The sequence below is a fragment of the Polypterus senegalus genome, chromosome 2, assembly GCF_016835505.1.
Source record: "Polypterus senegalus isolate Bchr_013 chromosome 2, ASM1683550v1, whole genome shotgun sequence".
In the NCBI taxonomy this organism is placed as follows: Eukaryota; Metazoa; Chordata; class Cladistia; order Polypteriformes; family Polypteridae; genus Polypterus; species Polypterus senegalus.
In genome coordinates, this window is record NC_053155.1 from 283,227,941 (window position 1) to 283,252,310 (window position 24,370).

Below are 24,370 nucleotides of genomic sequence, written 5' to 3' on the forward strand. Positions count from 1 at the left end.
CGAACCCTGGTCTCCTAACTGCGAGGCAGCAGCGCTACCACTGCGCCACCGTGCCGCCGCAGATTATTATGTCCAAAAGAAAATGATAGTGATTATCAGCATAAATGAATGCCTTCTGAAGAACCAAAATGAATGTGACGCACGTAGCCAAACAAGTGACTACACAAAGCTAAGTAGTACTAGATTTCCTAACAGCCAACATACCCACATCCTTATTATTGAAGTAAAAAGATTGTGCCATCATGGCTTAGAAACTTGACAGTCAGTTTCATAATAGAGTAAAGGCACTCAGCAGTTGTTAAGTGTTGCTATGATATTATAATACTTCCTGCTTGACTCTCACTAAACAGACAGAACTTTTCTTAGCTTGTGGGATGTTTCTTTAGCTGAATGTTACACCTCACATTTGTCAAGTATCTGTTCCAAGCCTCTTGTTACTATTGCTAGTTATCTGCCTGTCTGATTAGACCACTTGTAGTCTGCTTATATTGATAAACAAGCTCCTAGTATTCTTTAGGCACTCCATACCTAAGTGAACCTGATGGCCTCTTACTTTTTGCTCTTCAGAAGTCTCAAAATAAATGTATTTTTTTTTATGTTTGCTTTGATTGTTTTTTCCTTTTCGTTTTGCCTATCTGAATTGTTTTCTCTAGTTTTATGGTGCATACTTTTGATTTCTGTTTATGTCTTACTGGTTTGCTTACCTTTGTTTATCAGAATACTACTTTATTAATAACTGAAACCCATCCCTACCTAAAACATTAGGGTGGGCACTTGCAATATGTGGCTACAAGTATAGTTTGCCATGATTGATCAGCAGCAGTTCTGTCTCTTTAGGTACTATCACCTGTCAGGTACCCCCACTAAGTCAGAAATAGCTTTGGGGAAGTGAAGATCCAAAGGGGAAAGTGAAAATGAGAAATTTATTCAAATGGACACATGGAGGTAACAAAGCCTTGAAAGAGCTATCCAGAAATGTTATGTTTTTGATACATATCTGAAAAGACTCAGTGCAATTGAGAAGAGTGCTGTAAGCAAAATAAGCAGGACATGGGAATGTAGAAATGACAGACGTACACCTGGGCATTGGTATGAGATGGAATTTGTGTAGGCCATTCATACTTGCCATTGTTACTAGATCTCAACACTGGATTTTTAAAAATTAGACCATGTCCTATTTTTCTCATCCAATTACATAATCTTTTTGTACCACGTTAACACATTTGGCATCCCATCAAATGTCTATATGGCTCTTAATGAAACATTTTGAACATTTTCCTTGCGAACAGTGACTAAAATGTTACATATAAGTATACTCTTCTGCTATAACTAGAAAAGGCACATTTTGAATAGTATCTACAGTATTGAACTGCACCTGTGTAACTCACAATTCTTGTCTGTCTGTTTTCTAGTATTCCCAAATTCACCAAAGCAATCCATTTATTACAGAGTTGCCTTTTGTACAAAAGCAAAAAATAAAAATGTGCTGGCTCAGAACAGGAAACCCCCAATGTTAACCACAAGCTGCTGACAAAAAGCAAGACGGAAGTGGCCTGGTTGTCCCACACAAACAGGAACAGAGTTCAAAAGTACTAAAATAAGCCGAGACGATTGAAAGCACACTTATACTTTTAACTTTCTATTAAGATTAAATAGTGAAGAGCAATCATGTTACAGTACCCTCAATTTTCTAACATTTGCTTAAAAGGTTGTGACATATTCAGTTCAATATGCTTATAGTTTCTGTTTCCTACAGGTTAAGTGTGGTATTTTTTTTTTCTTCACAAACTTTGACTTGTGTTGTTATATAAATGAAAAAAAGGGTCTCCCAAAAGGCTTTTAATATTGGTCTAAGGGTTTACCTGTGTCTGGATAATCACAACCCATTTGCATATTGTATTTACTACTTTAGGTCTACTACTATTTTATTGCACAAACACAAAGCTTAAAGACCTATTATATAACTAGGATTAAAGCCAAATACAAACTCTGCAGTTACAGTACAAACTTTCTGTAACCAGATAAATACAATAGCTTTAGTTCGAGCTATAGCACTAAAATTGAAGGAATGACAGACACTGAGGAGCAGCAAAAACAATTCGAAAGACTTGAAAAAGCTTCCAAACTGGGCAAAGACTTAGAAAGTGCAGTTCAATGTAGAAAAATTCAAAGGGCTACACATGGGCAAAAGGAATGGCAGTTATAAATACTAGATGAGAAACACTGCTCTACTTTAGAGGGTTATGTTGACACAATATTTTCATCATCTAAGCAAGGTGCAGAAGCCATTAAAACAGAAATTTTAGCTTTTATCGTAAAAACTATTCTACAGTATATAAATCTAGGGATCTTGGGAGGTGAGTGACGCGGCTTGAAATGAGAGAGTGAGAAGCAGACTTCAATCAAGACAATAAGTGTGGCCAGGACAGGTTGAGATGCACAAGAATTACAAATAAAGCCTTAGGACAAACACTGATGGTACACATAAGAAATACGAAATATTTTAAAATGTATTCTATTCCCTGCCTTTGGCATGTGATATAAATAGTAATATATAATGCACAAAAAGAAATCTATAAAAAAAAAAAAAAGTCCAAGAATGGATCAAGGAAGCTGAAGGATGTGAACAACAATATGCAACTACCTTAACAAAAAGATAAGTGTTTGTGTATCTGTGTGACGATCCAGGGCTATGTCTCTGGTATATGCCATTTGGTAACCTATTTGTAAAAGCAGTGCTAATGTTTATGATGCTCCATCTGTTGGAATTAAAAATGCCACGTATTTTATTATTACATACATTTCAAAATACATTGCAATAGATGGTACTCTATAAAAATTAACTCTAACATGCTGAGGTCCACTTTGATTACTTAGATTTCAACCCATCACAGACAGTTAGCACAACTAGTATGTAATAAGCTGTCATGCAATCCTATAAAAATCTGTGGCAGTTGCAATCCTCCATGAGTCTCATTTGGCCTCTACTGTTTTCTAAATGGTGTTGTGTTTTTTCTACTTGTTGTGCAAGCTCTCTTATAAACCAATATCATCTGTCATATCTTTATTAAAAAGCAAATGGACAGAAGTAAGTTATCTATGATAAAATAGCCATTCAGGTCCTCACCAACTCAGTTAATTTTCAATAGGCTTTCTTCTTCATTGCCTGGCATAAAATAAGGCTCCATAAACACTAATAACACGTGCCTATTTTTGAAGAATCTGGATGCTGCAAACTTCACAATAGGAGAAAGTCATTTACTTTCAGAGGCAGTGAAATAAATTCAAATTTAGGTGTATCCAACTCTGATAAAATGCTAGATCCTATACCCCGACACCCCAGCACAAGCAAAATGGCAGAAGGTGTGGAACTGGATTGGTGACCCAGAAAGTGACTCAGTCCTAACAAATGAAAGTACTTGGCTCATGTCTGGCAGCTGTGACATGCTTCACACATTGTATCAAACTGATGAAACTACTCTGAAATACGTTAAGCATTATAGGGTAGCATAGTGTCATAATGGTTTGTGCATTTGCTTCACAATTCCAGGAGCTTCAGTTGAATTCTCCATCCTGCTAGTATCTTTTTTACACTGTATTCTGTTATCACTGATATTTTTGGATATGGCTTATTGTTGCAAAATTAATCTCTGTCTCTTAGGTAAGTAAAGAAACACAAACTGAAATTGCTCCAACTTTCAAAACTAAAAACTAAATAAGTCCCTGAGCACACCTTACTGTTAAACTATGTTGTTATCTCATGTTTATGTAATAAGCTTTCTCGTAGTGTATAGAGGATTAATAACTCCTCTCTTCTCAAGAAGGAAAAGTTTAAAATACATGCAGGAATCTACTTCTGCTTTTGAAAACAAAACCATTCTAAATGGAAATGATCAAAAAGCACACGTTTTGACAAATATTAAGAATTTTACATAAAATTAATTTCAATCCTCTTCCTTTAGATGACAGCATGTTATAATAATTTTTCGATTTTGTCTATTGTCTTCCATTACAATGATCTCAAAGCCATTCACTCATTACTCAGATTAAGAGAATATAAAATACTGACACACCCAGCAGTGATGAATTTGTGATACAGAATTTTATTAGCAAATAAAAATCAAGCAGTAATTATTTAGGGAACCTCTGATTTTGAGCATTTGACAGGATAATGAACACTATTACTACTGAGGTAGTGTAAAAGAATTGTGATTGTATTAGTAAATACGTTATAGCATTTGACATTCCATTGTAAGTTTACACATTTAGTTAGCTACATCTTATTGAGCAAATACAATTTACCATTTAATAATCTTAAATTGTATGCCTCAGAAATTATTTGTAGATAAGGTTTTAATACAATGCAATTTGAGGAACAAATTTATTCACATGACACATACCTGTTACCATTATCACAGTGCTTTTGAAATGGAGGGTGCATGCCAAAGTATTTCCATGTTCATTACTTCATTAAATGCTTCTGTCTTTGTTGTGCTGCTGCTTGCGTCGTAAAGTTTTTATCAGAATATAGTGATATATCTCAGCTTTGGGGAACATCTGACTTCCTCTTTCCTATAGCCAATCCGTTTTTGGGAAATCCTTTCTTTTCTTTTCTAAACAACATTCAGATAGTGGTGATCAATGAAAATCCCCCTGTTTGAGTACTGTATATGCACTAGTCCTGTCTAGGGCTTGTCCTTCCCTTGCACCTCACTTTACCAGGATCTCCAAAACCTTGAATTTTATTAAGCTGGTTTGAGATTCTTGTTTTATTTAAAATATAAAGGTGGTTTTTCACATTTGTTGTCTTACAGTTCCAAGGACTTTGGGTTGTAGTGTGCACATTTTCCTTAATTGTATCTGGCTTTTCACCGGGTACTTTGGCTTTCACTCACTTCCCAAAGATGTACTTGTTACCCAGATTATCATCATGTGAGTGAGTGAATGTGTGTGTATTTGTGAGTTTGCCCTGCAATGTACAGTATTTGCCATACTTGAGTCCACTCTGGCTCTCAGTGACAATATCATGAAAAAAGTGGGAAACACAATGATCTTACGTGAATGTGAGCCTAAATAGAATTCTTGTTCTTATTTATTTCCTTCTGCACTGGATATTCAGAATTAACACATCTTCTGTTAGAGATGGTTTAAAGTCCCCAAAATCTCCTACGAGATTCACAGGCCATCACTAGATATCATTTCAAAAGCTTTCAAGCTAGTAAAAATACAAACTTTGAAGCTAACAGTTTAAGTTGGGAGCCATAAAATAAGCTATCTCCTAACTCACTGTTCACCCGAACAGCCTGCTATTCCACTTATGAGTCCGAGTTCCAACTTCAGAAGTGTTCGGTACATGCACTAAATATAATGAATATTATCTTAATGATGTGCTGTTGTGGCAGGGATCAATATTAACAAACTTTAATCCTATTTAAAAAATACTTACCCATCAATTTCTAAGCTGTTTACACAGTTAAGGGAGCACAGGGAGCAGTGGGTTCAAAGGAAGTCAATCCTGTATGAGGCGCCGGTTGATAGCAGTATTTTCTCATAAACATGGCCAAATTCAGTAATGTGAGGCCAATTTAGAGTCACCAGTTAACCTAATAACACATCTTTTTGATGTGTGAGAAAATTCCGAGTGCCAAGAAAAATTCCATTCAGAGAATGTGCATATTCCATAAGCAGCACTTTGGTCCAACATCTAAACCAGGATCTTGGAAGCGTGAGGCTGTAGTGCTGACCAATATGTCACCCCTGTATTAAAAGTATGTTAATTATAAAAAGAATAATATACTTATTATTGTGTAATGAAACTTGGGGACAAATTAATGTCTATCTGTCTATCTAATTGGTGAACAAGTAAAAAGGCTTTAAGCTCTTATATGCATACATGACTCTGAGCATCAGTTTTTGTTGTTTTGCATATATGCAAATTACAAAAGGCTCTACATAAAGGATGGCAAGTATAGTAGGATAGCAGGTCAAATCCAGAGGAATCAGCAATGGGGCATATTGCAGGGCAGGGCAGGGTCAGGGTCTCACAACACCCTGGCCAGACACAGGAAAATAAATCTTCATTTGGGTATAATTTGGCCTCCTTGGCATTACAGTATTCTAGGCTTTGCAAGTGCCACCTATCTTCAACACAAGATAAATTAACGTATGCCAGTTTAGAGGAGAGAAATATTATTATGACTATGGAATTGAATAAGCCTCCCACTTTCATCAGGTAGACATCGTCCATTGTTTTGATAACACAAACTGGCATTTAGGTTTTGCTTATACATTCTTATGATTTCTATATAGGAGTACCGGAATCAGGTGGAGAACTTTGTTTCTTGGTGCAAAGAGAATTATCTACACCTTATATCAGCAAAACCAAGAAACGGCTTATTGATTTTCACTCTACCAAATGGCAACTATGTCCGGTCAGTATTCAGTGGGTGGCTGTAGTGGCAGTGCACTATTACAAGTACTTGGGGCGGTCCACATTAATAAAAGGTTGGACTGGTCTCAGTACACAGAGAAACTATATAAGAAAGGGCAGAGCAGATTCTTCTTCCTTAGGAGACTGTGTTCCTTGAATGTGAGTAGTGACATCCTTCACAACTTCTATAATTCTGTGATGTCATGGGCAGTTTTCTACTCTGTGGGGGTGCTGAGCTGATAACATCATTTCAAGAGAGGCTAACTGAATTAACAAGCAATTAAAAGGACAAGCTCAGTTATAGGATTCACCCTGGACCCCCTGGAGGCAGTAGCAAAGGATAGAATTAAACCATTATGAACAGTACTGCACATCCTCTCTCTGACACAATAACACAGAGGGTTTTCAGCCAACAAATTATTCAGGAGACTTGTGTCAAGAAACCTTTCAAGAGCTTCTTTATATCAACAGTGAAATGTCCGTATAATGCCTCACTGTAATTGTGACAGTCAAGATGGAAGTTTTCTTTCTTTTTAATTTTCTTCCTTTTTAGTCATTCTGGTGTGTGTTCAAACTATTGTGTCTGTGTGTGTGTGTGTGTATGTATTTATTTATCTATTTATGTATTTTTTTTATTTAAAGAGCTTCTATTATAAGCCAAATTTCCCCCTTTGGACAAATAAAGATCTATCTAATCTACACTCACCTAAAGGATTATTAGGTACACCTGTTCAATTTCTCATTAATGCAATTATCTAATCAACCAATCACATGGCAGTTGCTTCAATGCATTTAGGGGTGTGGTCCTGGTCAAGACAATCTCCTGAACTCCAAACTGAATGTCAGAATGGGAAAGAAAGGTGATTTAAGCAATTTTGAGCGTGGCATGGTTGTTGGTGCCAGACGGGCCGGTCTGAGTATTTCACAATCTGCTCAGTTACTGGGATTTTCACGCACAACCATTTCTAGGGTTTACAAAGAATGGTGTGAAAAGGGAAAAACATCCAGTATGCGGCAGTCCTGTGGGCGAAAATGCCTTGTTGATGCTGGAGGTCAGAGGAGAATGGGCCGACTGATTCAAGCTGATAGAAGAGCAACTTTGACTGAAATAACCACTCGTTACAACCGAGGTATGCAGCAAAGCATTTGTGAAGCCACAACACGCACAACCTTGAGGCGGATGGGCTACAACAGCAGAAGACCCCACCGGGTACCACTCATCTCCACTACAAATAGGAAAAAGAGGCTACAATTTGCACAAGCTCACCAAAATTGGACAGTTGAAGACTGGAAAAATGTTGCCTGGTTTGATGAGTCTCGATTTCTGTTGAGACATTCAAATGGTAGAGTCAGAATTTGGCGTAAACAGAATGAGAACATGGATCCATCATGCCTTGTTACCACTGTGGAGGCTGGTGGTGGTGGTGTAATGGTGTGGGGGATGTTTTCTTGGCACACTTTAGGCCCCTTAGTGCCAATTGGGCATCGTTTAAATGCCACAGGCTACCTGAGCATTGTTTCTGACCATGTCCATCCCTTCATGACCATCGTGTACCCATCCTCTGATGGCTACTTCCAGCAGTATAATGCACCATGTCACAAAGCTCGAATCATTTCAAATTGGTTTCTTCAACATGACAATGAGTTCACTGTACTAAAATGGCCCCCACAGTCACCAGATCTCAACCCAATAGAGCATCTTTGGGATGTGGTGGAACGGGAGCTTCGTGCCCTGGATGTGCATCCCACAAATCTCCATCAACTGCAAGATGCTATCCTATCAATATGAGCCAACATTTCTAAAGAATGCTTTCAGCACCTTGTTGAATCAATGCCACGTAGAATTAAGGCAGTTCTGAAGGCAAAAGGGGGTCAAACACCGTATTAGTATGGCGTCCCTAATAATCCTTTAGGTGAGTGTATCTATCTCTTCATGTATTGATGCATGCATGCATGCTGTGTCCTAAACACATCTCATTGGGTTATACATGCTAACAGTGTAAATTTGCACTTTTTTGTTTGGATTGTTTTTATGGAGGTGTGCCATGACTGCTCAGGAATCGATCCACTGCAGTTTGGCTAAGGCATCTTCAGTTGAGGTCTTTTGCGTTATAGTGTAGCTCATTTTATAATGTCCTTTAAGGCACTGTATATACTACACGCCACAAAACTTATGTACAATTGCAGAAAAGAAATGTAGGTAAATGCGGATGTGCATTGATACAGAAAGCAGAAATGAAATAAAAGGACAGAAACACAAATCAAGAACATGAAATAATTAAATTCTGTAAAGCAGCTGCCCACAGATATGGGAGCAACATTCAGACAGTGTAGCAAATTAGAATCCACTTATGCAGGGTAGAAATTTCACTTCTGACAAGAATCAATTTCACACTAGGAGTAATGGAATTTATTGTAGAGATGAAAACTATTTAGCTGGTGACAGTAATGTTCCTTTGGTGCTGCCGAGCCCTCCACAGCATTGCTCAGTTACATTGCCTTCTACTGTTAATACAATCAATGTAACTGAAAATTTGGCAGTAGAAGGTATCTGCAAGTTCATGAGAAGTTGAGAGCTTATCAACCATCGACATGTAAGTGCCAGAGCTTTTTAATTTGTTTAGCGTAAGTGGGAAGGTTGAAAGTACGGCTTTCTTGCTAAACTATTTATTGATAAGTGTTGATTTTTATTTGAAACTAAGGGTATAGCTACTGCCTGCTGATGAAGGAATGTAACTATGTAAAGACCAGAAAAAAGTTCTTGGCTAAGCCCAGTGCAGATTGTGCTTTATGGTAAAACTCAGAATAAGAGAGATGGCTTCTGCTACCAAATTTAAGCATTGCATTGGGGTGTAAAATGTTTTACCAGTGTCGGCAGACTGTAGCACGGCCTAACATTTGACACTTTATTTCTAAATCAAAGGTGCTTCAGTCATTCTTCCAGGATATTACAGTATTTTTTTTTTTAATGATTTTTCCATTCCTCACACTCGAACTTTCATTAACTAGCTCTAGGACTTTCAGACTTGTCTGCTATCTTTTTCCATTTGTGTTCTGGAAATACTGTTGTGAGAACCGTATTTAATGATACTCTGTGCCCAATGCAGTTTTAACTGCACTGTAATTTATTTAGGTCTTCCTATCATTATTCAAATGCAATGCAGTTCTTATTTAGCATTTATCTATTATCCGTAAAAGATTCCATGAAGTCACGAGGAATCCTAGAACAATTTGTAGAAATTCGGAGGCCCCTCTTCCTATGACAACTGTTAATCACTCTGCTGGACAAAAATTCCACACCCACAGAAACTAACATGATGGCAAATAAAGACATGAAATAATGACACACTCAGAAGAATTTTAAAAAGACCAGGTAATAAAGGAAATAGATTCTTACCATTCAAAACCCCAAATTTGAAGAAACATCTACAGAAATATGCCCAGTTGAACCATAGAGAAATTTAAAAAGGCGAAACATCATAACAGTCTTTTCATGATAAAAAGAGCAAATTGCTAACAAAATGTTTCTCTTGTGGCAGAGAATGAAATTCTTTAAAAACGTGTAAAAGAGACAAATGGTTGAAGAGTATATTACATGCAAAATGTAGGGAAAGTTTATCTCAATAATTAGAGGCATTAGGATAATCTGCAATGGATGAATAAGGAGATAAGAAAGGAATTGCAAAAGAAAAAGCAGACGTATAAAGCATTTAAGACAGTTATCACCAGGATTAACCAGAAAGTTTCTGAGCACATGAAGGCAACATGTAATTAAAATAATGAATCAATAATATTAATTATAATTAAATAACTAATAATTAAAAAATACTAAAATGAAGTTCAAGAGAAATATTGCAGAAAATACAGAATTTGATCCAGAAAGGTCCTTCAGTGTTTTAGAAGTAAAAAGAACAAGGAGAGGATGATGTGTATTAAGAACAGTAAATAGGAAATGAAATACAAAGAAACAGCACATATTCTTCTAAATGAATGTTTTTTTGTTTTTTTTTTTTACATTTCCACATGTGAAGAACCCAGTAGCTACACAGAATATTAAAGAGTGCTCAAGATAATGAGTGACTGCATATAAACCCGGGTTACAGTACAAACCCGAAGCTACTGAATGCTGATCCATTGATTGGGCTGATAGTACAAACTATAGGCCATTAAGCTTAACATGTATCACAAGTAAATTATTGAATGCATAGTAATAAAAAGAAGAAAAAACAACATCATGATGAATCATCATTTTTACAGTTCTGGATTCTATTTATTCAATTTTTGTAAATTTATTTCAACTAGTTGGTTAATCTAATCATTATGGCATTGATGCCATTGTGTATTCTGCTTTTTCTGTAATCACTGCCATTTCATGAGTGGCAGTGGCCGTATTGTTTATGATTGCTATTCCCACTGCCAGTAATGTGATATGGAGATTATGTGACATAATTGTCATCATGCTCCTCCTATTTAAAATGATGCCATATCTGTTTTGGTCTTGTCATGATCTGGCTCTTTTTTGATAGTTTTCATAAATTCTTGACCTCTAAAAATTATTTAGATCTAGTTTTAGGGGTTTTAGATGTTAAGGATTCTATAGTCATGTCTGTTTTTGTTCTTGATACATTTATAAAAATGTTGAAAACAGGTATCATGCTCCCTCGACACCATTGTGTTTTTGTTATGGCTGTTGCCAGTTTGAGGAGTATTTATGGGTGGTCGCTGTGTCGTTCCTCAGCAAGGTCAACCAGAGGTGTTTGGGTCAAAAGTACATAGAGATAAAGGTTGGACCATGCACTTCCTGGTTATTCTTGATTAGTTTCATCTCAAACCTTAAAATTATAATTCCTGTTATTTCTGCTTTTTGACTCGATTTATGTTTTGGCTTTGGTTATATGTGTGTGTTTATTGGTTTTCTAATTCCTGCCCTCTCTATTTGACTGTAATTTTTGCGGCATGTATTGAGTCTTGATTTGTTGTTTTTTGACTCCCCATCAGTTAATTATGATTCCTCTCTAATTTCTTTTCTAAATAAATTCTGCATGCTGTCCTGTGCAGTCCGCACAGGTATCTCCTCGAAAACAACCTACATACACTACCGCTAGATAATGGAAATAAACAGTGTTGATGTGTGAAGACCTGTTTGCAGTGGACTTTTGACTCTGAGTTTGTTCTGCATTGTGTTTTTAACAGTAGTTTACATTTTTTGCCCCAAGTGTTTCCCCGATCCCAGGCTTAGACGGTTTTTGTCTGTCCCTTTTGATCTCACCAATTCTTGGTTGCTCTTTTGTAAAAATGTCTTCTTTGATCATTTTTCTTATCCTAGTGATAACAACACAACACATGTCAAGGATAGATATATTGGGCAATATGCGTTAAGAGTTGACATGGGTTTGGACAGGGAGATCATGTTTAACTAATATTCTAGAATTCTATGAGGAAGCAACAAAAGCATTTGAATAGAGAGATGTATGCAATATTATTAATTTTCAGAAATTTTTGATAAGGTATTGCATACGAGACTAATGATCAAACTAAGCAAAGTGAGAGTTCAAAGTTTATTGCATGTGAATAATTAAGATGGATAATGGGGTGTTAGTGTACATAGCACAATGTGTCAAATGCAAATTAAGACAGACTGATAATTGTTATAATCTGTTATTTTTAGTAATATTTTGGCTTCCCCAGAACTTTTTTAAGTAAAGAATATGCCTACTTGGGAGTTGGAACCTAAGTATTACGAAAATAACATTTATCTCTTCCTACAAGACATTTTCAGAAGGTAATCATTTACTGTATAGACATTTACCACAATACAGTTTTGCTTTTATATGAGGCTACTATTTTGTGAGTCCTGTTGCCGAGATTCAGCTCTCAGTTGTCAGGGGCATAGTAGGCACTGGCAGTCACTGACCTATCTGAGTTTGTGGATAGTCCCTGTGTTAGTCTGCGATTCCTTTGGTGAAAATGATCTTATTGGCTTTAGGACTCTGCTCTTGATTTTGGTACCTCCTGTTTTTGGCTAACGATTTAAACTTGATGACTGATCAGCTTGACGTTTGGTTTTGAGTTCATCTTGCTCCATGATTGTGTTTCATTTCCTTATCGTTATCATTAAAAACCTTTACAGTCTCACTCCGAGTCCATTTAAACCATAAGCTGTATAATGACTAGTGAATATTGTGTGTGCTTCTGGCATTTGTATTAAAAAAGATGTAACAGCACTAGAGAAGGTCCAGAGAAGAGCACAAAACTAATTCCAGGACTGAAGTGTACTATAAGAGTTTTGTGAATATGTTGTGTGCAGGGTTGGCTTCTGCATTGCCTTGCTGGGATAAGCTCTGGATTTCTGGTTTATCAAATAAATAAATGAATGGTAGTATTGCAGTTAAATATTATTGCAATGACAACCACATCTTAGAAATGTCAAGCACTAAAGTTTTAGAAGCCTGCTAAAAGTACATGTATTTGTGGTTATGCCTTAGCATTTTTATATATCATACCAGTAAGACGATTACACATAATAGGAATAAATGACTCCACATAATGCCTCAAAGCTTCATATTGTGTCTCTGGATTTTCTTCCTCCTCAAGATGTACAGCATTGCTCAAAAAAGTTATGAATATGGAAATCTTCTGCTTACTCACTTACTAAAATCAGCCTACACTGATTCTAGGGAGGCTGAACTTCTTATGAGCTTATGCCTATGTACTTGATTTTCCTTATTGTTAATTCTTTTCCTTTGAAGTTCAGGAGGGTTAAGTGATGATATAAAATGATTTGATACAAACCCACACTAAATAAGCAAAAACTGGAAATATAGTGTTTCAAGGAGACAAGCAAACTGAAGAACAGGAAACAAAATCCTGCCCCAGCAACTAGAGACCTAAAGTAGAAACTGGCCCTGGTGGTAATGTCAGTCTGTGATTGGGCACGCTAATCATTTACAGTCAGGTTCACAAGTATTTGGACAGTGACACAACTTTCAGAATTTAGCCTCTATATACCACCACAATGGATCTGAAATCAAATCAATCACGATGTGATTGAAGTGTAGACTTTTGGCATTAATTCAAGGAGTTTAACAAAAATATTGTTTGAGCTGTTTAGAAACGACAGACATTTTTATACATGGTCTCCCCATATTTTCAGGGGATCAAATGAATTTGGACAAACTAACATAATCATAAATATAATGATAATATTCAATATTTGGCTGAAAATCCTTTACAGTCTGTGACTGCCTGAAGTCTGGACCCCATGGCCATCTCCAAGTGGTGGGTTTCCACTCTAGTGATATTTGCCCGGCCTTTACTGTAGTTGTCTTCAGTTGCTGCTTGTTCGTTGGACTTTCTGCCATCAGTTTTGTCTTGAGCAAGTGAATTGCATGTCCAATTGGGTTGAGGTCATTTGTTTGACTTGGCCATTGAAGAAAATTCCACCACTATGTATTAAAAGGCATGTGGTTTGCTTTCCCAGTATGTTTTGGCTCATTGTCCATCCGTACTGTGAAGTGTTGTTGTTTCAGTTTTGCAGCATTTGGCTGATTCTGAGCAGACAGTATAGCCCTATAAACTTCAGAATTCATCCTGCTACTTCTCTTAGCAATCATATCATCAATAAACACCAGTGACTGACTTCCATTCACAGTCATGCATGATCAGGCCATAACACTGCCTGCACCATGTTTCACAGATGATGTGGTATTCATCGGATCATAGACATTTCTTCTCTTCTCCATACTCTTCTCTTTCCATCATTCTGATACATATTGAGCTTTGTTTCCTTTGTCCAAAGAAGATTGTTTCAAATCTGGACATGCTTTTAAAAATGTCTAATCTGTACCTCCTATGTTTGACATTTACCAGTGGTTTGCGTCTTGTAGTAAACCCTCTGTATTTACTTTCTTCAAGTCTTCTTTTGATTGTAGACCTTGGCAATGACAGTGTTCTTGGTTTAGCTAAATGTTGTGAGGTGGTTTGTCTTAACCATTCTGCAGTCATTCAGCACAGTTGTCTTCTGTGGTTTTCCAGACCTGCTGGTGTTGCTGAGTTCAGCAGTGTGCTCCTTCTTTTTAAGAATGTACCAAATGGTTGATTTCACTACCCCTGGTGTTTCTGCTATCCCTCTAAAAGGTTTGTTTTGTTTTCTCAGTCAGCCTAAAGATGGACTGTTTTTACTTGCATGGCCAACTCTTTGGACCTCATATTGAGATTTCACAGTGACAATTTCCAAATGCAAATTCCACTCTTGGACTCAATTCCAGACCTTTTACTTGCTTAATAGTTAACGAAATAATGAGGGACCTGCTCCCACATGGCTATGGAACAGCTTGTCAGTCAAATGTCCACATAGTTTTGAGCCCCTGGAAATGGGGTATGGGGTCAATCGAGAAAATGGCTGTCATTCCTAACTGCCTCATATGATGTTTCTAGTAAATCCCTTAAATTAAAGCTGAAAGTCTAAATTTTAATCACATAGTAATTACTTTATTTCAAATCCATTGTAGTGGTGTACAGAGCCAAAATTATGAAAATTGTGTTGCTGTCTAAATACTTATGGACCTGACTGTATGCTCATAAAAGAGTTAAAATCATTCTAAACGCATGCCATTAGACTAGGGGGTGAAGCTAAGGTCCATGAGGATACTGATGTGATTGAGGGATGAACATACCCTTTCTACACAGAGAGCTCACAAGCTGGAAATCAGAATGCATAAATGAGACAGCAGTATTTAAAGACTGCACCACTACTAGGAGACTATCATAACAAAAATGACAGATGCTACAAGGTTTAAGTGAAAGGATGGAGACTAAAAGATACTTGATTGTCAATTTAACAATGCTGATATACAGTGCACAGATCTGGCTATTTTTAAATAACCATTGAAAAATAAGATGCACTCAGGGGCAAATGATTAGAGCATCATTCTAGAATACCTGGGTATGGGGTAGGCTTGGGGCAGAGTTGCTTATATAAACTGATTTGCTCATAGCAACCAGGATGTGTCACTATAACATGTCAAGATCAAAAGAGGTCTCTGGGGCCGTTAGAAGAGTCTATGGAAGAGTCTATTTAAAGTTAATTACAAGCAATTTGTAGTCATTCACTATCCATCTAAATTTGGAGAAACAATTAAGCCATTGGTAATCCATTTAGGCCAGGAGACCTTAACAATTTCAACCTAAGAGATGATCAAAACATGGGGGAAGTCTTCATGAACCCCAGGATAGCATCAATGTATTTGCCATTAAATGCATGAGCATTCACAAAATACTGCACAGCTTTTCTCTATATTCACGAATAGATAGATAGATAGATAGATAGATAGATAGATAGATAGATAGATAGATAGGAAGTTAAAAAGAACATAGATGCACTAGTGACATTTGTCAAACAATACCAAGATGATTAATGTGACTATAAGAACAAAGTGCTCTGGACAGATGGGGCACGAGCTGTTTAGCAGCAATGTCAGACATTATGTTTGTTGAAAACCAGAAGCTGCCTTTGAACCTCATTCTTGCTATAAAGCATGGCAGTGGATTCACTATTCTGCCTTGCAGGAACAACCAGCTTGCTATCATAGAGCAAATAATTAATTGCATATTGTGCCAGAGAGTACTTGATGAGAATATAGTCTTCATAGAGCAAATAATTAATTGCATATTGTGCCAGAGAGTACTTGATGAGAATATAGTCTATCTGTCAAAAAGATGTAGCTGAACCAAAGCCTGACCCTGAAACAAAATAATGACCCAAAATACTCAAGAAAATCCATAGAAGACGCTCAGTAAGAATAGATGAAGGGTTATGTCATTCCTAAGTCCAAGCCTTGATCTCAACCTCATAGAAATAATGTTGTGCTCCTTGAAGTGAGCAGTGTATATACAGGAAAACCCTAAAACATCATGCGGTTGGAGTTCTGTGAGGAGGAGAGAGCCAAAATGTCTCCAAATCAATGTAGGAGGCTGATAGATTACTTCAGGAAACACCTACAATAAGTTATTTCTGATAAAGAGGCAACACCATCCACTGACGCTAAGGATGTGCTTTTTATTCCCTCAGTAGCCAATTGTATTTTTGAATTTTTTGGCGAAGAAGTCATTGCAGATAATAATTTTTCTTGTTATTTGCTAAATTAGAAGTTTGCACTTAAGCTCCGGAATGAAGATCAAGTATCCACACATGCAATGATGTGGAAGAATACAGACAGCTTCCATGTAGTGTACTTACTTCTTCACTGGACACTCCGTCTGTCTAACTATAATGAAATGCATTTATTTTTTAATTCATTCAGCTACACTGAAGTGCTTGCAGTAAAAGCACAATAGAATGTGATAATAAAGTTATTTTGTTCTTGTGGTTTTTCTAAGTGTGTTGCTACTACAGTAGTTGCACAAGGCTGTGGTGCTGCTGTAATGTGAAAGGCAGCAGTTAGTGACAGCATTGGAAATGGCCTTATAGCAGCCTGAACAGGAAGAGCCTGTCAGCAGGTTGAATCATTCTGTTATTTGCTATGTGAGAGAGAGAGAGAGAGAGAGACACCAACTGCCATACCCTGAGGGTCTGCGGAGGAGTAGGTAGTGTTAAATGAAACAATTGAAATAAGCAATGAGCGATAGTATATGTATGAACATTTGTACAGAGTTAAGCTTGCATCTTTTTGGGGTAAGGTTTTGACTTCTTTTACAACTGTGTATTCATTAGCAGGCATCCTGAAAAAAGAATTAAGCAATACAGAGTGGTGTTGCAGAGGCAGAGGAGGGGGAAGGAGAGGGCGGTTCAGCAGTGCGTCAGGTACCTTTCTGAAGAGGGTGTGGCCAGCCGGCTTCCAGGTGAGTCGCATTCCCTCTTTAGAAGCCACAGAAGCATGCCCTCCCTCTCCTTCTCTCTTTCTCGGTCTCTCTTCTGGTGTCAGTTCCTGTTTGCCGGCAGACGGTCTCTGGTTACCTGTTGTGTTGTTTTTTTTTCTTCTGCTTCTTCCGTTTAGCCTGTTCATATTTATTTTTCGAGGTCACATCAGCAAAAGACCTCTGTCTACCTGTCATATCCTTATCCTTTTTTACTCCATTTTATTCCTGAAATGTTTAATTAAACAATGGAGTGATTATTTAAACAGAGGAAGAAGACACACTTCCAAACTGCTGAGCTGAAGAAATGACAAACACCCCTGGACCTAATTTCAATGGAGTGACAACAACAACAGCACAGCCAGAGAGCCAGGTAACCAGTGAAGGCCTTTCCACTCTCTTGTTTGACTACCTCTTCTTGTGAAAGGAAAGATATTAAACTTAAAGTAATGCAAATAAGTGCCAAACTACAATATGGTTTCATTATTTATTTTCCTAATTACAGTTTCTTACTTGCGTTTGGCTTTTTTCTGACCTACTTTTCTTTCATTTCGGTGTAATAGCAATGAATATGTCACTAAGGCTGTTAACTAATGACTCTAAACCTGCAAAGTGATCTTATGATTAAGCCGCTCTCATTTTGTTATAAAGCTCAAAATATTCTTGTTACAAGCTGTAATTTGGTCAAGATTTTTGGACAACACACATATAGGATAAAACACTATGAGCACTGATAGGTCACACAGCAAGACAGCACTCTATTAACCTTTTGTTAATCTGTTCACAGTTTCTATGTCTGTAGGATCTTGCAGACAATACTGTGGTTTTTAAAGTTAAATGTAAAAGTTTTTTTTTGTTTGTTTTTTATATAAATCTGCCATCTGTTCTATTGTGTTGGCATAAAGAATGGCAGATATGCTATGTCCCTGATTTGGCAATCTCTGTCTGAACTTCTTAAACTTTCAGTCTGACAGTTTGGGTATTCAGTGGAATACTGCAGATTGCTTTTCTGCTCAGAAAATGCAGCTGGATTAAAACTGAAATCAACATTAAGCCTATTTACATTTTGGTTGAATTCGGGTATAATAGTACAATAAAGCAAGGTGGTCTCAATTTAAGACAGATACAGCAAGTAGATTATTTCTAGATCAGTGTTTCCCAAACTCGGTCCTGGGGACCCCTGTGGCTGCAGGTTTTTGATCCAACCAGCTTCTTTTTTTAATTGAACTCCTGGGCTAATTAAGTGAACTGATATTTCCCAAGTTCTGTGTTTAGGGAACTAATATAGAAATTAGAAAACTAAGTTTGCGAAAAAAAAATATTAATGTACCAAGTAGTTATATAGGAATGTTTTTTGTTTTCTTTTTAACAGTATTTTCATCTTGATTTTCATTCTACTTTTCTAGGTGTTCTAATTGTTTAATTAATCCATTATTTACTAATTAGTGGGTCTGACTCTAAAGTAGTTGTAGCCTTTGATTATTCAGTGTTGTTTGCCTGGGTGTCTGATCTGCTTGTTTTAAATTGTCATTATTAAGATACAACGAATGGAGAAAAACTGCACAGAGAAAGGGCAAAGTATAATGAAATCAACAAAAGAGAGTTAAGCATTTAAATCTATAGCAAAAGCACAAATATTTATAAATGTCTTATAAATGTAAATATCATGCTGCTGTGCTTTTCTCAATGTCGAATAAAAGAAAAAAATACCAGCTAATTAAATGAAATCAGTGTTATCAGGTGTTGTCACTGATTAAGAATCCGGTTGGAACAAAAACCTGCAGCCACAGGGGGTCCCCAGGACCGAGTTTGGGAAACACTGTTCTAGATATAAAAAGTGAAGAGGGAGGTGACAGTCTTTACTATGAATATAATTGATGGAGATTCTCAAGACAAATATGAGGAGAGAGTTACACTGAACCAAGTGAATGTTCACAAACATTTCTATAACAAGGCAATGGGATAACACGAAAAGTGCATTGGAATACTTTAGTTGCTCAACACATTTAGTATATATGGGGTGCTGTAGTTGTGCAGACAAGCACTTTTGGGTATTGGTGTTGACACAACAATACTCATTTAAGTCTGAACAGAACTGGATTAACTGCTGTCTTAACTTTTTTTCTGATCAGGATCATTGAGGCCAAACATAACCCAGCAGCAACAGGCACAAGGCAGATACATGGCCCTGGAAAAGCTAATCATTCACAGACCATTAACTTCAAAAAGTAAAAATAAGTCTGCTTCGACTCAAATAAGATTGAGTGTACAACAGTCCATCTTCAGCTACATAATATAACATTCTCGGACCTTATTCCAATTCAGGTCTCAGGGTTCTCTGTTACAGAAAAGAGAAAATCAAAACATCTTTAAAAAGCATATTTATGTGCAGCATTAATTGTGAAACATTTAAGTAGAGGCTTGCCCCATATTTTTAATTTTGTCTATTATACTTTTTTTCTTAGAGCAATATATAGTATTTTTATAACTTTTGTTACTCTCGCTATGTCTTTTCACTTAAAAAATCTGCAAAGTTTAGTGACAGTTTGTGGTCAATTTGGACATTTCCACCATTAGCTGAGTTTTATTAGTTGTGTGAGGGAGAAAAGCATTGTGGTGTCTGTCATTGATGAGTTTAGGCATAAGCCATTACCAAGGGTGATAAAACACACTTGTGTGAATGTTGTGTGTGGCTGCACTATGAGCTATGCAGTGGGGCTGGACACGAATACCAGTTCAATCTCTAAATCCATCTCTGTATGTGACCTTGTGTGAGTTATAATGTTGTACTAAAGGTAAATAGTGTAATTGTTTACTTGTACCATGCTTTGAAATTTAGATTTTTATAGAAAACATTATATAAATAAAGATTAACTTTTGTTAGGATTCCTGATTAGATTTACTGTATTTGCATTCTGTGTTTCTTTAGCTCGCCATACACATACACATTTGGTTACATTATGTACTCTGTGCCTGTGTGTATATAGATAGTGTGTTTTATTTATTTCTCTTTCTCTCTCTGTGTGTGTGTGTGTGTGTGTGTATATATATATATATGCCTTGCTGGAATGGAATAAGATTTGGATTTCCACAACTCTTGTTAAGTAAATGAAATAACAAATGGTAGTATTGTAGCTAAGCACTTCACTTCTAAGATCTAGTTGTCATAATTTACAAAAAAATATTTTGAGAACCCTGCTCAAAGTGCATGTATCTGTGCTTATGGCGTAGCATTTTGATACATCATACCAGTAAGACAATTACACACAATAGGAATAAATGACTGACTCCAGACAATGCCTCAAAGTTTCGTATTGTGTCTCTAGATTTTCATGCACCTCCGAGATGTACAGCTCTACTCAAAAATATATGGATATGGAACTCACTGGAATCCGCCTACACTGATTCTGGCTATTATGAGCTTATGCCTGTGTTCTCTGTTTTCCTTATTGTTTATTATTTATTTCCCTTTTGAAGTTTAGGAGGGTTAAGTGATGTTATAAAATGATGTGACACAAATCCACACCCCCCAATAAGCAAAAATCATAAATCATTTTTCGCAGAAAGAAGGAAGCATGACCACAAGGAGAAGAGAGAAAAAGTTGTTAAACTATGCAAGTTAAAATCACAGCTGTAATTGAGCAATGAGTCAGAGATTCCTTCTTTGAGCACAGCAGCAATCGAGTTGCACAGAATTATGGCAGACAGACTGCAAATGAGATGTTTAACTTTCCATATCCTTTTCTGTTTCTATCCTTTTTCTTTATTTTTATTCCTCGTCCTCCTTCATGTCCGTTTGTGGTCTAACTTCCATCATGGTTCTTCCAGCCAAAAATGGAGTTGTGGGCTTCTGTTATAATTATTCAAGGAAAAAATATGCAGAGAAGTTCCAGTCAATTTACCTTTCAGACAGTCAGAATTTCCAGTTCCTTGCCAGAAAAAATTTTGGCTACCCAAAACCCTCTCCCAAAAATGTATGGAAAGATACAGTATGTAATTTAGATTCATGGATGAAAGGTATAAACCAACCCTGTTGTAGTTGCCAGGTTGTTCCTATGTAAAATTGACATATTAAATTGTAGCAATGTAAAATCCAGACTGCCTTTCTCACATTTTAAAATGAAGCTATTGAAATTTAAAATGTAAAGTCCATTCATTCATTCTCTAAGCCTACTTTTTACTGCTGTAAAGGTTTCCCAAAAGGAATGGAACCAAGGCAGAAGCCACTTCCAAATGAAATGCTTGTCATCAATTTTCCGAAAACTAGTTTATCCTGTCCAAGGTGACATGGGCTTGGGCACTAGGCCAGTGTAGCTTGGGCACTAGGCCAGTGTAGGACACATTTACCGAACCAAAGAGATCTTGCCTGAAGAAGGGGCCTGAGTTACTTTGAAAGCTTGCATATTGTAATCTTTTTAGTTAACCAATAAAAGGTATCATTTTGCTTGACTTCTCACTGCAATAAGAGAAAAATACATAGAGAAGAGACAAACACCATGGCCCTTCCCATCTGAGAATAGAACTGAGGTCTAAGTGCTGTGAAGTAGCAATAATATCCACTACATCACTGTGCCACCAAAATATGTTTAAACATATAAAAAAAATAATTCTAATATGTGAGAGTCTTTGCACTTTACAGTAAAAAATTATTCTAATATAGCATTGGTGTCAGAACACTAACACAGATTTACAAACATGACACAGAAAAAGAGCCAGGGCTCTGCATCGGTCTGTCGTGGTGAAAAAGGAGCTGAGCCGTAAGGCAAAGCTCTCAATTTACCAGTCGATCTACGCTCCTACCCTCACCTATGGTCAAGAGCTATGGGTAGTGACCGAAAGAACGAGATCGCGAATACAAGCGGCTGAAATGAGTTTCCTCCGCAGGGTGTCTGGGCTTTCCCTTAAAGATAGGGTGAGAAGGTCAGAGTAGAGTCGCTGCTCCTCCGAATCGAGAGGAGTCAGATGAGGTGGCTCGGACATCTGATCAGGATGCCTCCTGGACGCCTCCCTGGTGAGGTGTTCCGGGCACGTCCAACCGGGAGGAGGCCCCGGGGAAGACCCAGGACACGCTGGAGGGACTATGTCTCCCGGCTGGCCTGGGAAGCATGGGATTCTCCCGGAAGAGCTGGAAGAAGTGGCCGGGGAGAGGGAAGTCTGGGCCTCTCTGCTCAAGCTTCTGCCCCCGCGACCCAACCTCGGATAAGCGGAAGAGGATGGATGGATGGATGGATGTGACACAGAAAAAGAAAAGTTCCTAAGCACACATTTAAATTTATTGGACAACATAGTATATTGACTTAAATAACCAGTGATGCATAGATCTCCTGCTTTATAGGTGTGTTATTACATAAAACTGAATATCTCTAAATCACAGCTATGCAAACGCCAATATCGTTTTTCTGCATTTCACATGTGGCCAGGACTAAAAAGGTGAAACACAGATACCAGAGAAGTCCGTTATAATCACCCTGACATATCATTGATTTTTAGCTTGTGGCATTTCAGATATAACATTGAATATCATATCTGCCTAATAAAGATAATGACATATTGGCCTGATGGACATGTGCCTTCAGTTTCCTGCAAAAATTACAAGAATAATCCAAATATGTCTACTAAATGTCCTGGATGGATATAATCCCGGAAGTATGTGCCCCAAACCTGAGTCTGTAGATTGCCTTGTCATTTATGCGATGAGCATTAACAAAGTGGACGCTTCATGAGGTCATCTGGAGCTCCAGTGGTACCTAACTAAGCCCTGGTTTTAATGTGGACAGTAATGCTTCTTGATCTGTTCAAAGCTTCGTTAATAAAGCCAGTTGCATAACAGTGTCATGTAAACAGTACACCCTGTCATTTGGCAATACTGCCATAAAAATTCTTGGAACATTGTATGTGACACACAACACATGGTTGGCATCTGCAGGATGCTTTTTGGTGTTAGAATTAACTGCATTTTTTACACTACCATGAATTGGATGAGCAGGTCAGAAAATAGACAAATGGATGTTTGAATAGATGAATGAATGGGTGAGGGCATAAATGTATGAACTGGGCAAACAGGTAAATGGATGGGTAGTTCAATAAAAAGATGAATGAGAATATGGGTAATTGCTTTCTTCATTCTTAGTACTACGTTTTCGATTAAAGGTTTTTTTGCTAACTGCGTTTAAATGTTTTCATAATTACTTGATCAACATTTTTCTTTTGTTTCTTTGCTGTGTAATGGCCAACTACCTTTGAAAAATGGAAATTGCAGAATTCATTCTTGAACTATCTTTGTCTTTTCTTAAACACACAGAATCCAGTTCAATTGAATGGAGTCATACAGCAATATAATGCCTTCAATCCATCTGCCCAGCACCAGTCACCAGTTCAGCATCCCAATAGCAGCTGCACTCCCAGTCCTCCAGCCTCCCAACCTGCACGGGAAAAGTGGGCAGGGAAATATGAGTTTTTGCTTTCCTGTATTGGATATTGTGTTGGACTTGGAAATGTATGGAGGTTCCCTTATCTCTGCTACCGTAATGGTGGAGGTAAGTTCTCACTTTCATTGTCATGAAATGCATCTCCCAGAAGTTCTCGGCTGATGTTGGAATAGTCAAGGAAAAGACACACTTGATAATTCTGATTCTGTTTGTAAACTAGGAAAACGGTGCATACTGTAGTTGACTGTATAATAATTAATGGTGGCTTTCATAAAAATGCATTGTACAATCAGAGTTCCAAGTATCAGGGAAGATGGCAGGAATGAAGAGTGGGGAAATACAGTAATATATTCTTTTAATCTTTAAACATTTTATGTTTGCTGGTCACTATACAAACACGTTACCTCAGAGCTCATATTCAGTACTTCCTCCATGTTATGCTGTAGTCCCGTGAAGTAAAGATGATACAGGTAGCTTAGAAACCTTTCATAAAGAAAATTTATGTCCCCAGTGTTTTAGATCACAAAAGATAAACATTGAAATCTAATGTTAGAAATTGCTGTTTTACTTTGAACGTTTTGGCATTAGCTTTTCCGCTTAGTTTTTTCTCTGTGATTTTCATAGTTTTTTCTTTACTCTCACTATAGTCCTTTGCTTT

General features: G+C 37.2%; 2 protein-coding genes across 7 annotated transcripts in view; one reads left to right on the forward strand and one right to left on the reverse strand.

Moving 5' to 3' along the window:
- The window catches only part of LOC120523952 (NACHT, LRR and PYD domains-containing protein 3-like), a 47,368-nt gene extending 42,877 nt beyond the window's left edge, over positions 1–4,491 (reverse strand). For all 3 annotated transcript variants that reach the window (XM_039745691.1, XM_039745693.1, XM_039745690.1), the window contains exon 1: positions 4,401–4,491. The gene's annotated coding sequence lies outside the window, so the exon portion shown is untranslated. The remainder of the gene's footprint in view (positions 1–4,400) is intronic.
- The window catches only part of slc6a7 (solute carrier family 6 member 7), a 132,263-nt gene that overhangs the window by 37,286 nt on the left and 70,607 nt on the right, over positions 1–24,370 (forward strand). The window contains exons 1-4 of one of the 4 annotated variants that reach the window (XM_039745694.1): positions 16,961–17,014; positions 17,142–17,269; positions 17,554–17,657; positions 23,586–23,820. In XM_039745694.1, coding sequence (XP_039601628.1) covers positions 17,592–17,657; positions 23,586–23,820 — 301 coding nt within the window. In that variant the 5' untranslated portion in view covers positions 16,961–17,014; positions 17,142–17,269; positions 17,554–17,591. The other 3 variants (XM_039745697.1, XM_039745695.1, XM_039745696.1) reach the window with 3 other exon arrangements.